Raw genomic sequence first — 16,849 nt, 5'->3', positions numbered from 1 at the left:
GGGGGAAACACACAGGGGCTTTTTTTTCCAGTGTTTCCCAGATTGTCTCTTTCTTCATTGCTACCTATTAATCCAGTATCTTTCAGCCCTGGTAAACTCCTCAAGATGGACATTGCTTGGTTCAGGGTGGAAAGGGGTCAAGCTCCATTGGCCTCTGCACAGAGCTGTGGAATTTTTCATTAGTGCACAGCTGGGTCACAAGTGGCTCCAAAGCCGTCTTAATATTGTGTAGGCCCACAGATTAGGAGCGGAGAAAAGAAGCCAAAGCGTGATGCTCTCCACCAGACCCTGTCTTTGCATATTTGCAGAGTTGTGCTTTAGAACACCTCATATTACTGTTTGTTTTATTTCTTAGACCCAGAACCTCTGGGTCAATAGTAATTATAAAGCCCTCCAATCCAAATGTTGTTTTTTAACCATTCCAGCGCTGAATCTGTAAGATGAGTCCATTTATTTTCTTACAATAAAGAAAGTAAAGTATCTTAGTGTTGGTTGGGGTTTCTTCTACTTTTTCATTTCATGATTTAATCCAGTATTTGAGAACTAATTGTTATTAGACTGACTGGACATGAGATCATAATTGTTTTCATTTCTCCTGAAGAGATATAAGCACGATGACTGCTCCTGAGTCCACCTTACACTCACTCTCATTAAAGAATTTTACAAAAAAAATGCACCTAGAGTATCTGTGGGCAGTTATAGTCAGCTATAGCTCTATAACATGTGATAGCCATTACACTTGTTGTAGCCATCACTCTCTCTGCTCTCCCAGCTCTTTCAGAAGCAGCAATCAAGTCCCGGTGGCTCGTCAAGAGCGGGGCTGAGCCCTTAATGGCGGGTTCTGCTCCACTTCACGCAGATTAGCTTGGAAGTGGCGCACAAACAGACACCCGGCGACAGAATTATTAAAAAAAATATATATAAAATGGGTGCAGATGATTTTACAGGTGCTTTTAATGCGAGCTATACAGACTTCTTTGTTCGGTTCTTGGCATCTTGCTTTAAGAGGGTTCTTGTTGTAAACATGTCACATCTCCAGCGGTGATGGCCCTTTACAAACTCTTACCGGAGTGACAAAAGGCAGAGCAAAGCAGTTTATAACAGCCTTGTAATTCACAAGCTCTTAATTTATTTGTTTAAGGATAAAGTCTGCTTTCAGAACAGGTAAAAAATATGCAGGGAAAAAGCCAAAACAGAAGAAGAAAAAAAAAAAACGTATCCAATTTTACAGTCATAATTTCCTCACTGATGCTGTCGCTGCGACCATATTGTTTACTCTAAGCTCTAAAAACTGAGCCTAAATGCGATGTTGCACTCATTTTACATACTCGGGAACACCAGCTGTCCAAACAGCATCATGTGTGCCTGCCTGCTTACTCTTGTATTTAGATGTGTACTTAGCCTCCTCTGCTGCCCAATACACCGTCCTTTTCACTCCATGAGCTTTGTTCTACCTGTGTGGCTGTGGAGGATTATTTCCACGCAGAGAGAGAGAGAGAAAGAGAGAGAGAGAGAGAGGGAGAGAGAGACTGTTTTCCTGTGGACTCATTAGCAGTTACACGTGAAGGAGAAGCAGTGGATCACTTGATGCTGCAAGACAATTCTCAGCATGCCGCTGTTGCTTATGGAGCTTTGCATGGACACGCAGTATTGACTGTACGCAGTGTCATGTGTAGCCTTATCGTATAGATTTCTCTTATCTCCTTTACCGCACCTCCCGGCCTCAAGTAACACACATGATATATTTAAAGCAAAATAGGTGAAAACCTCTAACAGATATGTGCACGCAATTTGCATGTTTTCAAACCCTCGCTGTCAGTTAAAATGCACATGTGTTGAGTAATCTGTGAAACACACAGCCCCTGGAATGAGATCATTTGAATAACGATTTAAGGGTTAGGATTTCTTTGTGCAGCTGTGCAGTATAGCGTTCTGCGTAGATATGCAGAGGGATGTCTGTCTGGCCGGGGACTGGTCTGAGGAACTGCACATTCCTGCACATAGGAGCTCATGCTGCCATAGAAATAAAGTGGCCGTATTTATTTTCGCAATAGCAGACTTGTAGGACAGACGATCCTGGAAGCACTTCACTCCAGACTAACTGTAACCGGTGTCTTTTTACTGATACAGTATAGTTCTGTTCAGCAGCTATTACTAAGTGCGCTCCCTCGGAGATGTAGGGCAGGTGCATATGCATACACTAACACGTTGAACATGTCTCCGCTATTATCTTTGCTATGCCAAGTGCAATCAGCTCATCTCATTCCTCCCCGGTGAGCTCGCAGGCAGCCGGTGCTGTGCCTCAGTGCGGGGAACAAGCAGAACCCTGTGGCCAGAGCTGCGTGATGAAGAAGGCACCTTTGGGCCATTAGTGGTGTACACATCTCCCGTTAATGTGTTTTACTTTTACCTGCTGGGAGTTTAATTAAAAAACAAAGAGCCTCAATTTAAAGGCCATTATTATGCTAATGTAGTAAGCACGGGATGGTGATTAAGCAGCTTTTAGAGCTGACTGGAGCTGGCCCTTGGGAGCAGAAGGATGGCACTTTTTATTTGGCTTCATTACTCTCCATGAATCTATGCTCCAAAGAGAAATGCTGATACTATGAAACAAGGTCAGCCACTGAGATCATTTACGCCGACAGCATTTTCGGAACCACTTTTTTTTATGCTGTACTGTTCATGCAGACTGAAAGTTTGTTTTAACCTCCTTTTCACAGAGGCAGAATCGTGTTGTGTTATGATAGAACTTTCTTTTGTAATGAACATTTATCATCCGCCCCTCTGCAAACAATCAGACACTCGTATTAGCTTAATTCAGGTAACTAGACGGTGACCAGTGGTCACCATCTAGATTCTGCTGCACTGAGAGGACAACAGGACTGTACATAACAAAGTAATTTTCAAGATGTTGAGACGAAGTTGAAAAGGTTTGCCTTCATTCATCCGTGTGTAGCGAAACATCTGGGCATCAAATGTTTTCCTCTTTAGCCGAAGCTCTTGATACTGTTGCTAAGAACCAATTTTCACATAAGGCGTGTCTCCATGAGGAGCTGAGAAGTGGCTGTTCAGCAGTTCGGAGACCGCTGCTGCCTCGTTCAGACAGCTTCGTCTGTTGTCTTTCCAGACAACAAACAGAACAAGATTCCACCTAAAAATTTGGACAAGAATGAGCTATTCACTTAGTGCAGGCATCCGGTTAAAAATTGAGTTTAAATAAATTTTCTTTGAAGGAGAAATTGCACAAAGGTTTGCCAGGCAAACAGTGTCGACCCGAAATAGTCCATAAAACCACAAGTTGTCATTTTTACACAGATTAGACAAACAAGATCATGAGTAAGATTTAGAAATTGTGGTAGGAGAATTTTGTTACCATTCCTCTGTTTTCAGTCTATTTGCTAAGCTACGCTAATTGGCTGCTGGCTGTAAGCAGTATGTTTACCAGACAGATATGAGAGTGGTCTCAAGTCTTATAACTTCTCTGAAATCAACAATTTCCACTTCAGCTTTGCTAAGCTGTAAAGGAAAGACCAATCTGAGATGTAGCCAATAAATCAGGAAATAACTAGTGTGCACGATTGACCGATTGCTCGACACGCTCTTCGTCCTGCCCGGAGGCCCTGATCTGACCTGCCTCACAGGCATCATCTCTCACCTCAGAATGATTGGCATGGCCACAGGTTTCCTGCCCAAACACAAGAGCCCATCTTCAAAGTAATAGCTTACAGCTGCTGCCTGGATAATCCTCATCCTCTCTGTCTTTGAAGGGATGCGGTGACATAATAGCCCGGGCTATTCTTCCCTTAATTGTTATGGTATTTCTCCGAGGCTTGTTCAATAGCAAAAGGGGAGTAGGTGAGACAGTTGCACGTGTTGCTAAATGTAGCATGATTATAAAGCGCCGTAAGCAGCTCCATACTCTCCCCCACCCTCCCCACCCCCCACCCCCCCTCCTCTCCTTCTCTTATTCTTCTGGGTTTCTTTTATCCCGCCCAGTCCTCCTGATGCTTATCACTGCGGCAGAAGCATTAAATGTAAGGTCTGTAGAAGGGAAATCATTGGCAACATGTGGTGAGAGCTTAAGATGTTGTCACACTTTAAGTTGCCTATAATCTGTTCAAAGGGAGAGTGCATAGTTCTCCAAAGTGCCTGGAAAAGAGGGGAAGAAGAAGAGCAGCGGAGAGGCCGAAGTCTCTCAGCTGCACTTGGCTCGGCTGAAGTGTTCATCACACAAAATAACTGCCGGTCCCTGTTGGCTTTGTCTTCATAATGCTCTTTTTTTTGTGTTGCTCTTGTCTGTGGGTTTTTACTAAAAACACATCCCGTAGCCTCACAAGCCTTGACAGTGTGACGCTCCGTCACGGAGAGAAAGACAACACCATAGATAACGTAAGAAAGAACAAGACAAGGGATTACAGGTGTATGGACACAGGATTAAAAAGAGGAACGTAATGATTCCTCTGGGAGAAGGAGGTATGTGCTGAGATGGGCTCTTTTTTTCATTTATGAGTCCAGTTCTGGGGAGGCCTGGGTAAATATTGACAGTTCTCTCTGCTTGAGATGCAGCCATTGATCCACACGGGAGGGTTTCATCCCTTGATCTGTGCGCTCAGGTGTGGGAGGAGGAGGAGGAGGAGGAAAGCGAGAGCTGGGACGAGGGTCTCATGCTGGTGGTCCTCTCCGCGACAGTGGGAGTCATGTTACCCAAGCTGTCCAGAAAGTGAACTTTAGGTGGAAACAAGTCTTAGTGTGACGGGTCAGTGGGATCAAGTAGAGGCAGAAAATGGTAAATGATCACCTAAATCACTTTAAGTCAGATTCCCGTCACACCTACAGCTCTTTGATATCTCTAATATCCCAGTAGATCTTGACAGAGAGCTTTTCAGCTAACCTTATCAACAGCCCCAGTTGATATGTTTTTTTTTTTTCTATGTATAAAATCATCATTTACATCCTGTCTCCTGTTGGCATGCTGTTCCAATGGCCTGGTCCCCAAACCACTAATCAGGTAATGTTGGGGAGGTTGAATGGCGTGCCTCCCCCCGGTCAACCTTCACTGCTCACACAGTGGTGTTGTTTTAAAGAGCATTCTTTAGCAGCTGAACTTGGAAAGGTATTAAAGTGGGATTAGGCTCCTCCACAATCCACTGCTTGTGTCATTCAGGGAGTTTGTGTTCTCCTCTCCCCACTGCCACCTCCCCACTCCTCCTCTGTTTGATTGTGGCTAGCCGCAGGAGTGGGACTGACTGTGCCTTTCAAAGGAGAGGGGTAGGGTTAAATCCCTAGTCCACTGCTCCCTGCTAATTCTCCTTGTTCCTTAGAGAAGGATTTACTTCTGCTGCCAGCTTCTCAAAGGCCTTCTCTGCCCATCCGAAAAGTCGCCGTTGCCTTCCTGTGGAGGTGTGGTTGCCATAGAAGGGGCGTCATGCATGGCTATTCCATCTGAACCCCGCTGAGAATGGGGACCAGGGGCTGAAAACAGGCAGAAAGTCCGGATTAGACCCGAGGACAAAGCAGGACAGGAAGATTCCAGAAGGGACGAATAGGAATTACAGCAGCAAAAATAATGCAAAGTGACAGAGAGGGGAAATAGAAAAATAATGGCTTACAAGATTAGACTCGGCGAGGAAAAAGAAGAAAGGAAAGAGGGCTGAATGAGAATGTTTTCATCTAGATGAGAAGATTTGAGAGAGCGGTTGTAGGTGAATGCGGAGTCCTGGACGTATCAAAACCGCGCTAACAAGTCATTTCCTCAACTTTTTGCTCTCTTTCTTAGCCTAAGCCGGCAATCATTAGCTAAACATTAGAGCTAGAGCTGGGAACTTGTCTTGACAGATTCATCACCTCTTTTCCCTGATCCCAGCATGTAACACACTAATCCCTCTAAAAACGTGAAACAAGTCCCTGAATATTCAGTTTATCTTTACTGGCATGAGTCGACTCGACATTTCCTGCTTTTAATTTTTTTTTTTTTTCGCTTTTTTTTTTTTTTTTTTTAATACTGTTGCTCTTGCCTTTTTTGTTTTCCAGTGACCGAACACGGTGGTTTGTTTAGAAGATAGATCCAGGTTGGCAGGTCACTTGAACGAGAACCTTGCTTGTTTGAGAAACATGCCAAAATTTCTTTTTCATGGGATTATCCTTAAGGTTTTTCCATAGTTGAATAATAATCTCCTTAACTTATTGTAATAAATGAAAGATTAAAGGATTTTATGAACCCTGCAAGAGCCAGTTCTGGTATCTCTGTTGTTTTGCTGCTGCATGAAAATAGGATGCTACAGTTTAACAGTTTGCTGTGACAGATACAGCTCGTGATTTTGGTTAGAATGGATGGACTCTGTCATGAAACTAGCAAAATAAGCTATCAATTGTTGTGATGTAATTAAGATAACATAAAAATTATGCTTTGCTGATGCTGCTCTGATGAGCAATAGCCAAGCAATTATTTCAGAGAGCTGCTCAGACAAACCGCACTATCTCGTTTCCAGCGCGCATACAGCTGCTCTGCGCCGCATACACATGTGCTCGCACGTGTGAACACACACATACACACGCGCACCGTATCAGTACTCAATCAGCACCTATAACAGCATTACCATAACAAAACCATCCTTTGGTTTCCCTCCTCTCATATTTACACATTATATTCATCACTATCGCTCATCCCTGTCCCGAACCAGCAGATGATGTCAATTGCTCCTCTCGCTGCCTCCCTGCCTTGCACAATGAAATAGATGTTCACCACAAATAGATAGGCGGTTGCCAGCTGTCTTCCAGACCAGGGCAAACAAAGAGGCCACTAATAAATCCAGCTTTACGGCTGGACAAGATCAACCACACTCCCTGCCTTCTTGCTCCATTTAATGTGGCTTCTTGTGAACAACAGAGAACAAATTAAATGCCTCTCAGTCACCAATAAAACAATGCAAACATCTTCCTGAAAGGGTATAAAAGAAGATGGAGGTGTTGTCTAGGAAATGGTGATAGAGGCAGTGTTGCGCCATAGAGGCATGATATTAGACAGTCAGATGAGATATGAACCGAGTAGAGGGCAGCCCAGTAGTCAGCAATGAATCACGGTCTCTGATGTGGTATCTGATGCATATAAATTATTGTGGATATGAGAGAAATGTGTAAACTGGCAGCAGAAACATGATTGGGGTCATCAGGGTTTGGTGATCGCTGCATTAGAACATGATCCGGCCTCTTTTTTACATCTGTACAGGGGGGGGTGGGGTGGGGGTTTGGGTGCCCATGAGTGAGCTCACTTGGAATGACGCGGGGCCGGGCCCACCCTAGAAATTTTAACAGATGAGCTACTGCCAAAAGAGTCACCTCCTTGGCTGCCCACAGGATCAGCCGGCCAACTTGACTCTTAATCAAAACCCCTTGATGGGCAACTCAAGCGGGGCTGTGGAACAAAGTAAAGCCACACACCTCGCTTAAGAAAAGCACAGCACAACACTCTTAACAACAACAAGTGTCGTTTTCTCTGTCATCGGCACACCTATAACGCTCCTTTTCTCTTCTCCCGCAGGTTGTTTGCGACCAAGTGCAGCGGCTGCATGGAGAAGATCGCCCCCACGGAGTTCGTGATGCGCGCTCTGGAGTGCGTCTACCACCTGAACTGCTTCTGCTGCTGCGTGTGCGACCGCCAGCTGAGGAAAGGCGACGAGTTTGTCCTGAAGGAGGGTCAGCTGCTGTGCAAGATCGACTACGAGAGGGAGAAGGACTTACTCAGCTCGGTCAGCCCGGATGACTCAGACTCAGGTGAGCCCTCTGCACCCTCTCACACGAGAGTGAGAACAGCACTGTGGTGCTATCATCATATGGCACCAAGGTGTTGTATTCTGTATGCTCTGCTCCATCACACTGGTAGCCAACATAAACGTCCTAACTGAATCTAACTGGTTTTAGTGCTATATTAGTAATATTAAAAAGAAAATAATAATAATAATTTGTCCTTAAACTGGTTTCCGGATCATTCGACGTAACATCTGAGAATTTCTCCGAAAATCTTGCATGCAGCCCAGGCAGTAAAAAACTTCTAACATGTCTACATCTGCAGCTTTTCACTGGCTGATTTTGTAGCGTTCTAATTCGAGCGGGGAGCGTAGGTTTATGATACAGTAGGAAGTGGAAACAGGACGAAGCCAAGCCACCCTGTATTAATGGCTCTCCATGCGTGGGCAGGCTCTGGTGCTGGAAAGAATTAAATCACTGTATCATGGTGAGTGACAGAAGGATTTGGGGCCTTTCTGCAGAAAGCCTGCGCCTCCACTCTTATCAGCTCTAGTGTTCCTCGCCTATAGCCTCCACACACAATGAGGCATCTCGCCAAGCCTCACTGTTCACTACCATCTGGCTCACATTTAAACATGCACAAAAGCGGGGGGAATTTGTCAAATACATCTGTGCCTGTGTCAACTTTTGTCAACTTGTGGGAATATTTGCTCGGCTTCGTCCTCGTTCGGTTGTGTCCCAGTGTATCGCAGAGGCATGTCTTTTGTTGCACATCCCCGAATTTCAAGATGGAGAAAATGTCGACATGAACAGAGGTTAACCTCGGAGTGTGGCAGATGAAATGTAGGTTTTTCGGCAGAGAAATGTAGATACATATCAGAACCAGATGACAGGAGACACCGAGCCGTCATGCGTACCTCTCCTTGCAGCCGCTACACCCCGAAATCATCAGGATTCATTAAGAGCACTGCTGGTTCTGATTTGGAAGCATTTGTTTTCAGCCTTACGTAGAGGGATAATCAATGATTTTTATTTATTGATTTATTTCTCATCTAACATTTATATGACTTTGTGGCAGGTGATATTGAAATACAGTACATGGCTTACTACTAATGTTAAATTAAGTGCCATATTTCATGTAACATTCATTCAGCCCAGTTCTTTAACAGCAAGAGTTTCAATCGTTTAAAAAAAAACAGAAGTGAAAGTCATTATAATTCACTTATTTACCATTAATAGTGGATAAAGTTTGACAAAATGTGTATGGCTGTGTGGCACATAAAATTATTTTCCATTAAGTACAAAAATTCATGATTCAACTTGTTGTTATTTTGTGTTTGTTTGTGATAAAAACTGAATTTAATCTTAAAAAAAAAAAAAAAAGTAACCTAACAGGCATTTCCTTGTGTAACAGATCTCAGAAATCTAATAAAACCAAGTTATTATTTAGTTTTAATGGCACGTTGTGGGATGGAAGCATAAAAATTACACCGATTTTACTACCCAAAACTGTAATATCCTGCTGCTGACAGTAAAAATGTAGCCATCCATATTGGAGTTGTCATTATTGTAAGAGCAAAAATTGCATTTTCTTGCTGTGTCATAGGAGATGCAGTAGTCTTATCAGAGATTGATTCAGTGTAAATCAGACAAAGCTGAGCGCAATAAATTACAAGTGACGCATTGTCCAGTTCACTGACAAATGTGCATATTTCATTGTGCTCTCCAAGCACAAGTCGTAGACTTCTGTAAGTCTAATCGTACATGTGGCCTTTTCCTTTTGTAATAAATTGATAACAAAGTATTAAAAACACATGTGTCTCCTTTGATTATGCACTTGTGGTGTGTGAATCTCCTGGAATGGGAAAGAACGAAAATATATTTATCAGCAGACTGTCACTGACTAAAAGGGTGTAGTCAGTTCAAACTCATGCTGATGATACAGAAAAATTACTCTCTCTGCAGAGAAAAGTGACGATGAGGAGTTGGACATCAAGCCGGAGAAAGGTATAGGAGGCCAGGGGAAGGGGGATGATGGGAAGGATCCCAGGAGGCCCAAAAGACCACGAACCATCCTGACCACCCAACAGAGACGGGCCTTCAAGGCCTCCTTTGAGGTGTCCTCAAAACCCTGCAGAAAGGTACGTAAGCTTATTCAGACAACAACAACATTTATAGGCAATTCACTGATATCCATTTGTTACTACTGTTACACTACTGTATTTTTTAAACATTTTTTTTTTTTTTTATATTCCCTGTTCTGCATTTGCACTAATGGACACATGGAGATTTAAACGCCGACCACGAGCCCTGCAGTAGTTTCACAAATAAAATTCTCAAATTAAAAAAATCTCCCCCACCTCCGAGCTGAGCTTTGAAGTGGCAAGCAGCATTCTGTTCTGTGTTAACTGAGGCAGACTGGTGTAACGCAGACCGCCTGCACCAAATGACATACTGAGATAGGAGAGCCGCCTCCATAGGCTGAGCCCTAAAACAGGTCCAAGGCTTTGAAGAGGCAATAACCCAAAGGTCCAGAAAGACCAGTGCGTTTATTCAGCGTTCACTGAAATCAAAGCAAATCAAAGAGGCAACATACCTACTGAGAAATGTGGCTGATAGGTTTAGGAAGGCAAAGCATTTCAGTGTGCTGTGAAGTGTTTTTTTTTTTTTTTGTGTGATGGTGGAACTTTTTTTTGTCTGGATGTCTTCAGGTGAGGGAGACGCTGGCCGCAGAGACAGGACTCAGTGTTCGGGTGGTCCAGGTGTGGTTCCAGAACCAGAGAGCTAAGGTGAGAGCAGCTAACACGGGATGAAGTAGTTCTGTTGGTGAGCGATTTGTGTCCGCACACAACAGCCTTGTTCCATCTTAGATTTACAGAAAAAAAAAAGAGTCCAGCAAATAAATCACCACAACTATGTGTGTTAAACTTATCACTGCATTCCTTTCACAAATGTAAAAAAAAAAAAAAAACGGCACAAGGAGTTGCAAATCTAGCTCACTCTTGCATTAAATGTCTACGCCCTCCTCTTTTCTGATTATTATCTTGTGAAAACCTTTGATACTTGACAATGAAGTGCACTGAGATACAGATTTTATGTAGTTCACTCGAGGGTGAACGGCGAGGAGCATCCTTTTTAAATTAAAGAGCGCATGTTAGTTTTGGGAGTTCCTCACAACTTTGACTCCTTGGTTTCAGATGAAGAAGTTGGCAAGAAGACAGCAGCAACAACAAGAACAACAGAATTCTCAGAGACTTGGCCAAGGTACAGTCCTGTACATACCCCACATACACAATGGAGGCACATTGTCTCAAAGATCTTCTCGCTGGGAATTGTTTCGTCGCTACATATTTACTGCATTTTACATTTTTCTCACATTTTCTAAATTTTAAAGATCCCCTCCAGACGTGTTTTAAGACATAAAAATACTCTGCTGTAAATAATAATTTGTGTCTGATATGTCTCACCTCCCCCACAAAAAAAGTTAAATTACCGAGTTAAAAATTCTTGATATTACTGTTCTCTGGAGTCCACAATCTCATTTCAAGTGTTTATCTATTGGACACAAGACGTCTCCTCAGTGTACAGTATATGTGCTGTTTCCAAATCACACTTGTATTAGTTGCATATTGGACCACGACTGGCTCCAAACTAGTTGTGATGTCACAAAATTTTTCTTAAACACGTCTTAAATTTAAGGTGAGCACAGAGAAAATTCCCTCTTTGGTAGATGAATGTTAAAACAGCCTTTCAGTGTCAAACTCTGCATCATTCTGCATAGTGCGAAACATTCAAGTGAAGCAACAATAAGGAAAACACATTTTTGAGTGGAGGGGGTCTTTAAGAAACCACATAATTACTACATTTCTCATTCACATTTTCTAAATCTTAAATTGTCCTTGACGGCACTATACTGTATGAAAAATACAGTGGTTATTCATGTACATGCCGCCAGTTAGAAGGTGCAAATAAGAAGTTATTTCCATATCAATAGCACTATCATTGAAAATCTTAATTTAAAAAAAGTGCTTTAGTTTTTTCTCTTAACGTTTCTGTAGACAAATTCATTTAAGTTTGTCCAAGAAAAAAGAAAAAAAATTGAGCAAATACAGTTTGGAAATATGTCATCAGTGTAAACAAGAACACTTAACATCAAAAGTAAGTTGGAAATTATGTTTGGAAGCCGAACAGAATGAATGGCAGACATCATTTCACAAAGCCACTGCAAAGGAAAGTGCAGGCGGGGGCGGGAGGCAGGGGGGCGGGAGGGGGGATGGGCTCCAGTGATGAAGCCACAAGAGCTACATGTCCCTCTTACAAGTCAGTTAGCCAAGAGCAGTGTCTGTGAAGGGAATTGTGGGAAAAGCCACAGAGCTACAGGAAAGACTACTGTAGGTTTCCATGGAAATACTAACAGAAACATGCAGGCTGTTCAGGTATTTGGAGGTTATAGCTCTCGCACAAGCACCCGACTCCAATTTATCAGTATTATAAAGTTTTTCATGTTCTAACAGTCTAAGAAACATGTCCTCTGTCATCATGGTTTCCGTGTTTTCAGCTTATCTGTAATGGTTTTCCTCGTTTGATGTCATTGCCTTATAGAAGTAATGTCCAATCGGATGGAGGGGATGATGAACTCCTTCACACCGCTGGCTCCGCCGCAGCAGCAGCTGGTCGCCATGGATCAGAACGGTTATAGCACAGACCCGTTCCAACAGGGGCTCACCCCCCCACAGATGCCCGGGGACCACATGAACCCATATGGTGAGCATCCCACCCCCACTTTACCAAAAAAAAAAAAAAAAAGAAAAAAAAAAACACACACACGCACACCCACTCCTGCTCTCAAAACACACACATGCCTGTCCCTTGATTAACCTCATAGCTCCCCAGTGTGGGGACATTCAGGCAACAGCCCCCCTGATTTAAGCCGCTCACAGAGAAGTGCGAGCAGCTTCTCCTCCCACACGAGATAGCACAAGCGTACCCATTAGCTATTGGGTTTTGAAGTTCATTTTCAAATCGCTTTAATATGGTTTTAACTCTCCGCCTCCGCTTTTGAAACATGCCTGATGATGTTTTTCAATGGTGGTAAAAACATGTGGTCAGTGCGGACAGCTTGAGATAAAGTGCAATCCCGACAACGATTGAGGGCTGTGTGAGCTAATGCATCAGAACGGGGAAAACAACAACTCCTAGTCTTTGATATCCGTGTGATACAGCAAAGAATTAAAATGCAAACACATTAGAAGAGGGGAGAAAATCAGTCAATCATGTGTTAGTCCACAGGATGTAACTGGAATAACACATTTCTGAGTGATGTCCTCAACAAGCCCCAGAGGGACCATTTCCTGAAGTTCATAACTTCCTTATAATTTGCCTCCATTTAGTTCTTCTCGGTAGTAAGAACCCAAATCCCCGGTCTCATCACTCTCCTTTGGTTTGGGGAAAAGAACAATATTGGCAAGGCATTAAAAGATATGTCTCAAAACACTGTCCCCATTTTGTGCAACACTATCATTATGATCCAGAGTGTAATAAAGTTAACTATTCCCTCTAGAGAAATAACATGTTGAGGTTTTATGAAAGGCGTAAACAGTTGCTATTAACCAGATCTTTTAGGAGGATGCCCCTTGTTTACATGCTCCCTCAAAGACCACAATTGTCCCAGCGAGGGCAGCAAAAAGTGAGCTTTGATGATACCGAACAAAACAGTTTTCACGATTGTGAAGACACACAACAGCAATTACTCAAAGTGACTATTAGTAATTATAATTTCCCAAGGCCGCTATAAATCTCAAATACGAGATTTGTGTTGATTCCATCGCCAGTGCCGTGTTGTTCTGTTTCTGAATGACGCCTCTGCCACCGGATCGCAGCGGCTAATCTGCATATTGTCTCTCCGCAGGTAATGATTCTGCATTCCATGACATCGACAGCGACACGTCTTTAACCAGCCTCAGTGACTGCTTCATGGCGTCATCAGAAGTCAACTCCATGCAGGCCCGCGTGGGGAACCCCATCGACCGCCTCTACTCCATGCAGAACTCTTATTTTGCGTCATGAAAGAGAAGAGCCAAGAACGTCAGCACAGAATAAACTGCCCATCTCAAACCTAAAGCGCAGCGGCCAGGAGTTTCTACACTAACACGGACACGGCAGAAGAAACACCTCCTTGCAGTAGCTCCTGGCCTTGTGCAGAAGCTTACTCAAAGATAGTAAAAACCACTTGTAGGACAGTGAAGATTCCTGGGGAAGACTTGTTAATTGTTAGAGATTATTCAGTAGGATCGCTTATCTGTCACAGGAGATATTACTCTTTACTTTGTTCACTTAAAGAAAACAAGTAGATATTGAAGCCACTGATTAAACACTCTCAAACCAAATAACACAGTGAATTTATACAGTGCATGATCAATTGTAAACTAAAACTTTTTGTAAGCCCCCACCCTCATTCCTCCCTCCCCTCGGTTAAGATGTGGTGTTTGGACTGTTTCTTCTTTACACTACATGGATTTCCATGTTCACCGTTAGCATTTTGATCACTTTCAATAGGTTTAGATATTGTGTTAATAGTAAATAGGTGCAGCATGTCTGCAAGAGTGACTGTACATTTGTGTATGTATGAGAGTTGGCAGTGAGAAAGAATCGTTTAGAGGTTAGAAAAAAGGCGGAGAATTTGGTGGTCGAGTAGGATCAGTGAAGTGTAAATACTTTCCCCAGGCAAATTGGATGTGCATGTTAAAAATGGAAAGCATTCTATTTATTTAACTATAACAGGCTCTTGAAGGTACATATTAAAACTGAAAAGCTTTATTTAAAAAGGAGAGCATTTTTGTTTTTGTTGAGCAATTAGTGAGTTCATGAGTGTCACCACTCATCTGTATGCCTTTTTAATATGAAGATTAACCCTTTTGTTTTTGTTTTTTCTTCAGCCAAGCTGTAAATGAGCAATGTGCTATTTATTTCGTACAGACCATAAACCTTTTGTTGTCATTGTCATATGTGCATTCTCAAAATGTTAAAGTTGCTAATTGACCAAAGTTGACTGGTTTGATGAATAAACAATGTCTTTCTCCTGATAACATTAAATAAATGCCATTCAGTGATCATTCACATGGTGACATTTCAAGTCCCAAAAATCACCTGCTTCATTCTATTCTCGACTCATTACATTATTACATTTAGCCACTGTTGGATGGATTGCCATGAAATTTTGACATTCATGGTGCCCAAAAGATGAACCCTAATAACTTTGGTGATCCTCTGACCTTTCCTCTAACATCAATACTTTGATTTATGACTAATTAGTCATTGTTAGCATGCTAACATGGTAAACGCTATATGTCAGCATTGTCATTGTGATTATGTTAGCATGCTGACATTATTTAGCTGAAGCCTCACAGAGGCGCTAGCATGGCTATAGCCTCTTAATGTTATTAATGCCAAACAAAACAGTGAGCACACCCCGTTGATTCACCAGTGTTTTTTGACTACAACATTTGACCTGATCTGAAGTTTGAAAACATTCCAGTGTATGACTTGTCTGTGGGGGAATGATGACGCTGAGGCAGGAACATGTACCTGTAGCGAGGGTGAGGTCAGAGAAAAGTTAAGGTGACATACCAATACAGCTGCATGACTAGAGAGCGAACCCCGCCCATAACCTCAGGGCCTGTCAGGCGGCTGCTTGGAAGTACCATCTGGGTGCGCTTCATCTCTTTGACAGCTCCTCAATGTGGCCAAGTAAGCTTCCACCCACTGTCTGTGTAGTCATGTGACCACACAGATAAACATTTATGATCCCTTGTACTCTGACTCAATAGAGTCATACTCTGACAGGGTTTAATAAGCTTGGCTGCTATTCCTGAGCAGAAGGAGCACATGAAATTGTCAAATCTTAAGAGATTTAGAGCATGTGTGGTATATATATATATATATCTCTACTATCAAGTCTTCAATCTGACAGCCAGGTGTTGGACTTGTTGGCAAGTACACTGCAATTCATCTTCACTTGTCACACCAATAGGCTATAATCCCCGGAAGCAGTATGCAGTGACATCAACTTAGTCTTAAACCCTGATTGGATGAGATTCGTTTGAGTATGCAAATGTTAGAAAAAATGGGTCAAAGCCAACCGACAAACAGAAGTATTTTTGATTCTTTTCCTCGTTACCCAAAGTTACATTGTGGTTAAGAAGGAAATATTAGAAATCTGCAGATGTCACGTTGAACAGGAAATGGTGTGTGTGTGTGTGTGTGTGTTTGTGCGTGTTGGGCTCATGTTATATATGTGGATTCAAGTGTGAAAGACGACAAAGACTGAGTAAACAGACGTGACAAAGGCTCACATTTACAGTAAACATAGATGGGGCTGCTACGCACACATTGTGTTTGCACGGGATAGACAGTACAATTGGCTCGAACCTCTCCCTTTTGAGGGCAGGCCAGGTGAGCTTACAGCGAGGTGTTTGGGTGGCGAGGGGGACAGAAGCCCCTGCAGTTGATATTGTAGAGGAAATGTGACAATAAACCCTCAAAAACCATAAATTCTCATGCATGATATATATTTTTGCAAAAATGTCTTTGCGCTTATTTCTGTCCAAAACTGTAGAGATGTGCAGTTATTAGAGTACTTTCATTATTGATATCATAAAAAAAACTATGCTTTAAAGGTACTATAATCAATATTTTTATATTAACAATGGATCACATGACTACTTGTATGTGACAGGGGTCACTCACAGTGACAAACCCACAGGGAATTATCACCCCATTCTGCAGTCCCCCTCAGCTTTATGGAGCTTTTTAGCGTCTTTCAGCTTATTTTGTTTTGGTTTTCCAAGTCTTGGAACTTTCACAGTTCTCATTAAATTGTGTTCAACCGCAGCAGGCAACTGTTTTCAGCAAAAAAAGCTCTAAAAACTCACCGTATTTAGTGGCTAAAGAGGCAGACAAAGTATGTCCCTCAGGATTTAGTGGAGGCCAAAAACAGAGCAAAAAGGAGAGTGAATTTTGGACTTACATTCACCAGGTGGTCAGAAACACGACAGAAATGAATGCTAATGTTCATCTGTGCTGGATGTGTAAATAAGCAACTGTTTGC

General features: G+C 42.5%; 1 protein-coding gene across 2 annotated transcripts in view; it reads left to right on the top strand.

Annotated features, from left to right (window-relative positions):
• Positions 1-14,839, top strand: part of lmx1bb (LIM homeobox transcription factor 1, beta b) — a 46,263-nt gene extending 31,424 nt beyond the window's left edge. For both annotated transcript variants that reach the window (XM_067604846.1, XM_067604837.1), the window contains 6 exons: positions 7,538-7,770; positions 9,709-9,884; positions 10,455-10,532; positions 10,941-11,007; positions 12,346-12,507; positions 13,652-14,839. In XM_067604846.1, the coding sequence (XP_067460947.1) occupies positions 7,538-7,770; positions 9,709-9,884; positions 10,455-10,532; positions 10,941-11,007; positions 12,346-12,507; positions 13,652-13,809 (874 nt within the window). In that variant the 3' untranslated portion in view covers positions 13,810-14,839. The remainder of the gene's footprint in view (positions 1-7,537; positions 7,771-9,708; positions 9,885-10,454; positions 10,533-10,940; positions 11,008-12,345; positions 12,508-13,651) is intronic.
• Positions 14,840-16,849: the final 2,010 nt, after the last annotated feature.

This window comes from Thunnus thynnus, chromosome 2, assembly GCF_963924715.1.
Source record: "Thunnus thynnus chromosome 2, fThuThy2.1, whole genome shotgun sequence".
Classification (NCBI taxonomy): domain Eukaryota; kingdom Metazoa; phylum Chordata; class Actinopteri; order Scombriformes; family Scombridae; genus Thunnus; species Thunnus thynnus.
The sequence above is the reverse complement of the archived record's forward strand: the minus strand, read 5'-3'. Positions and strand labels throughout refer to the sequence as shown.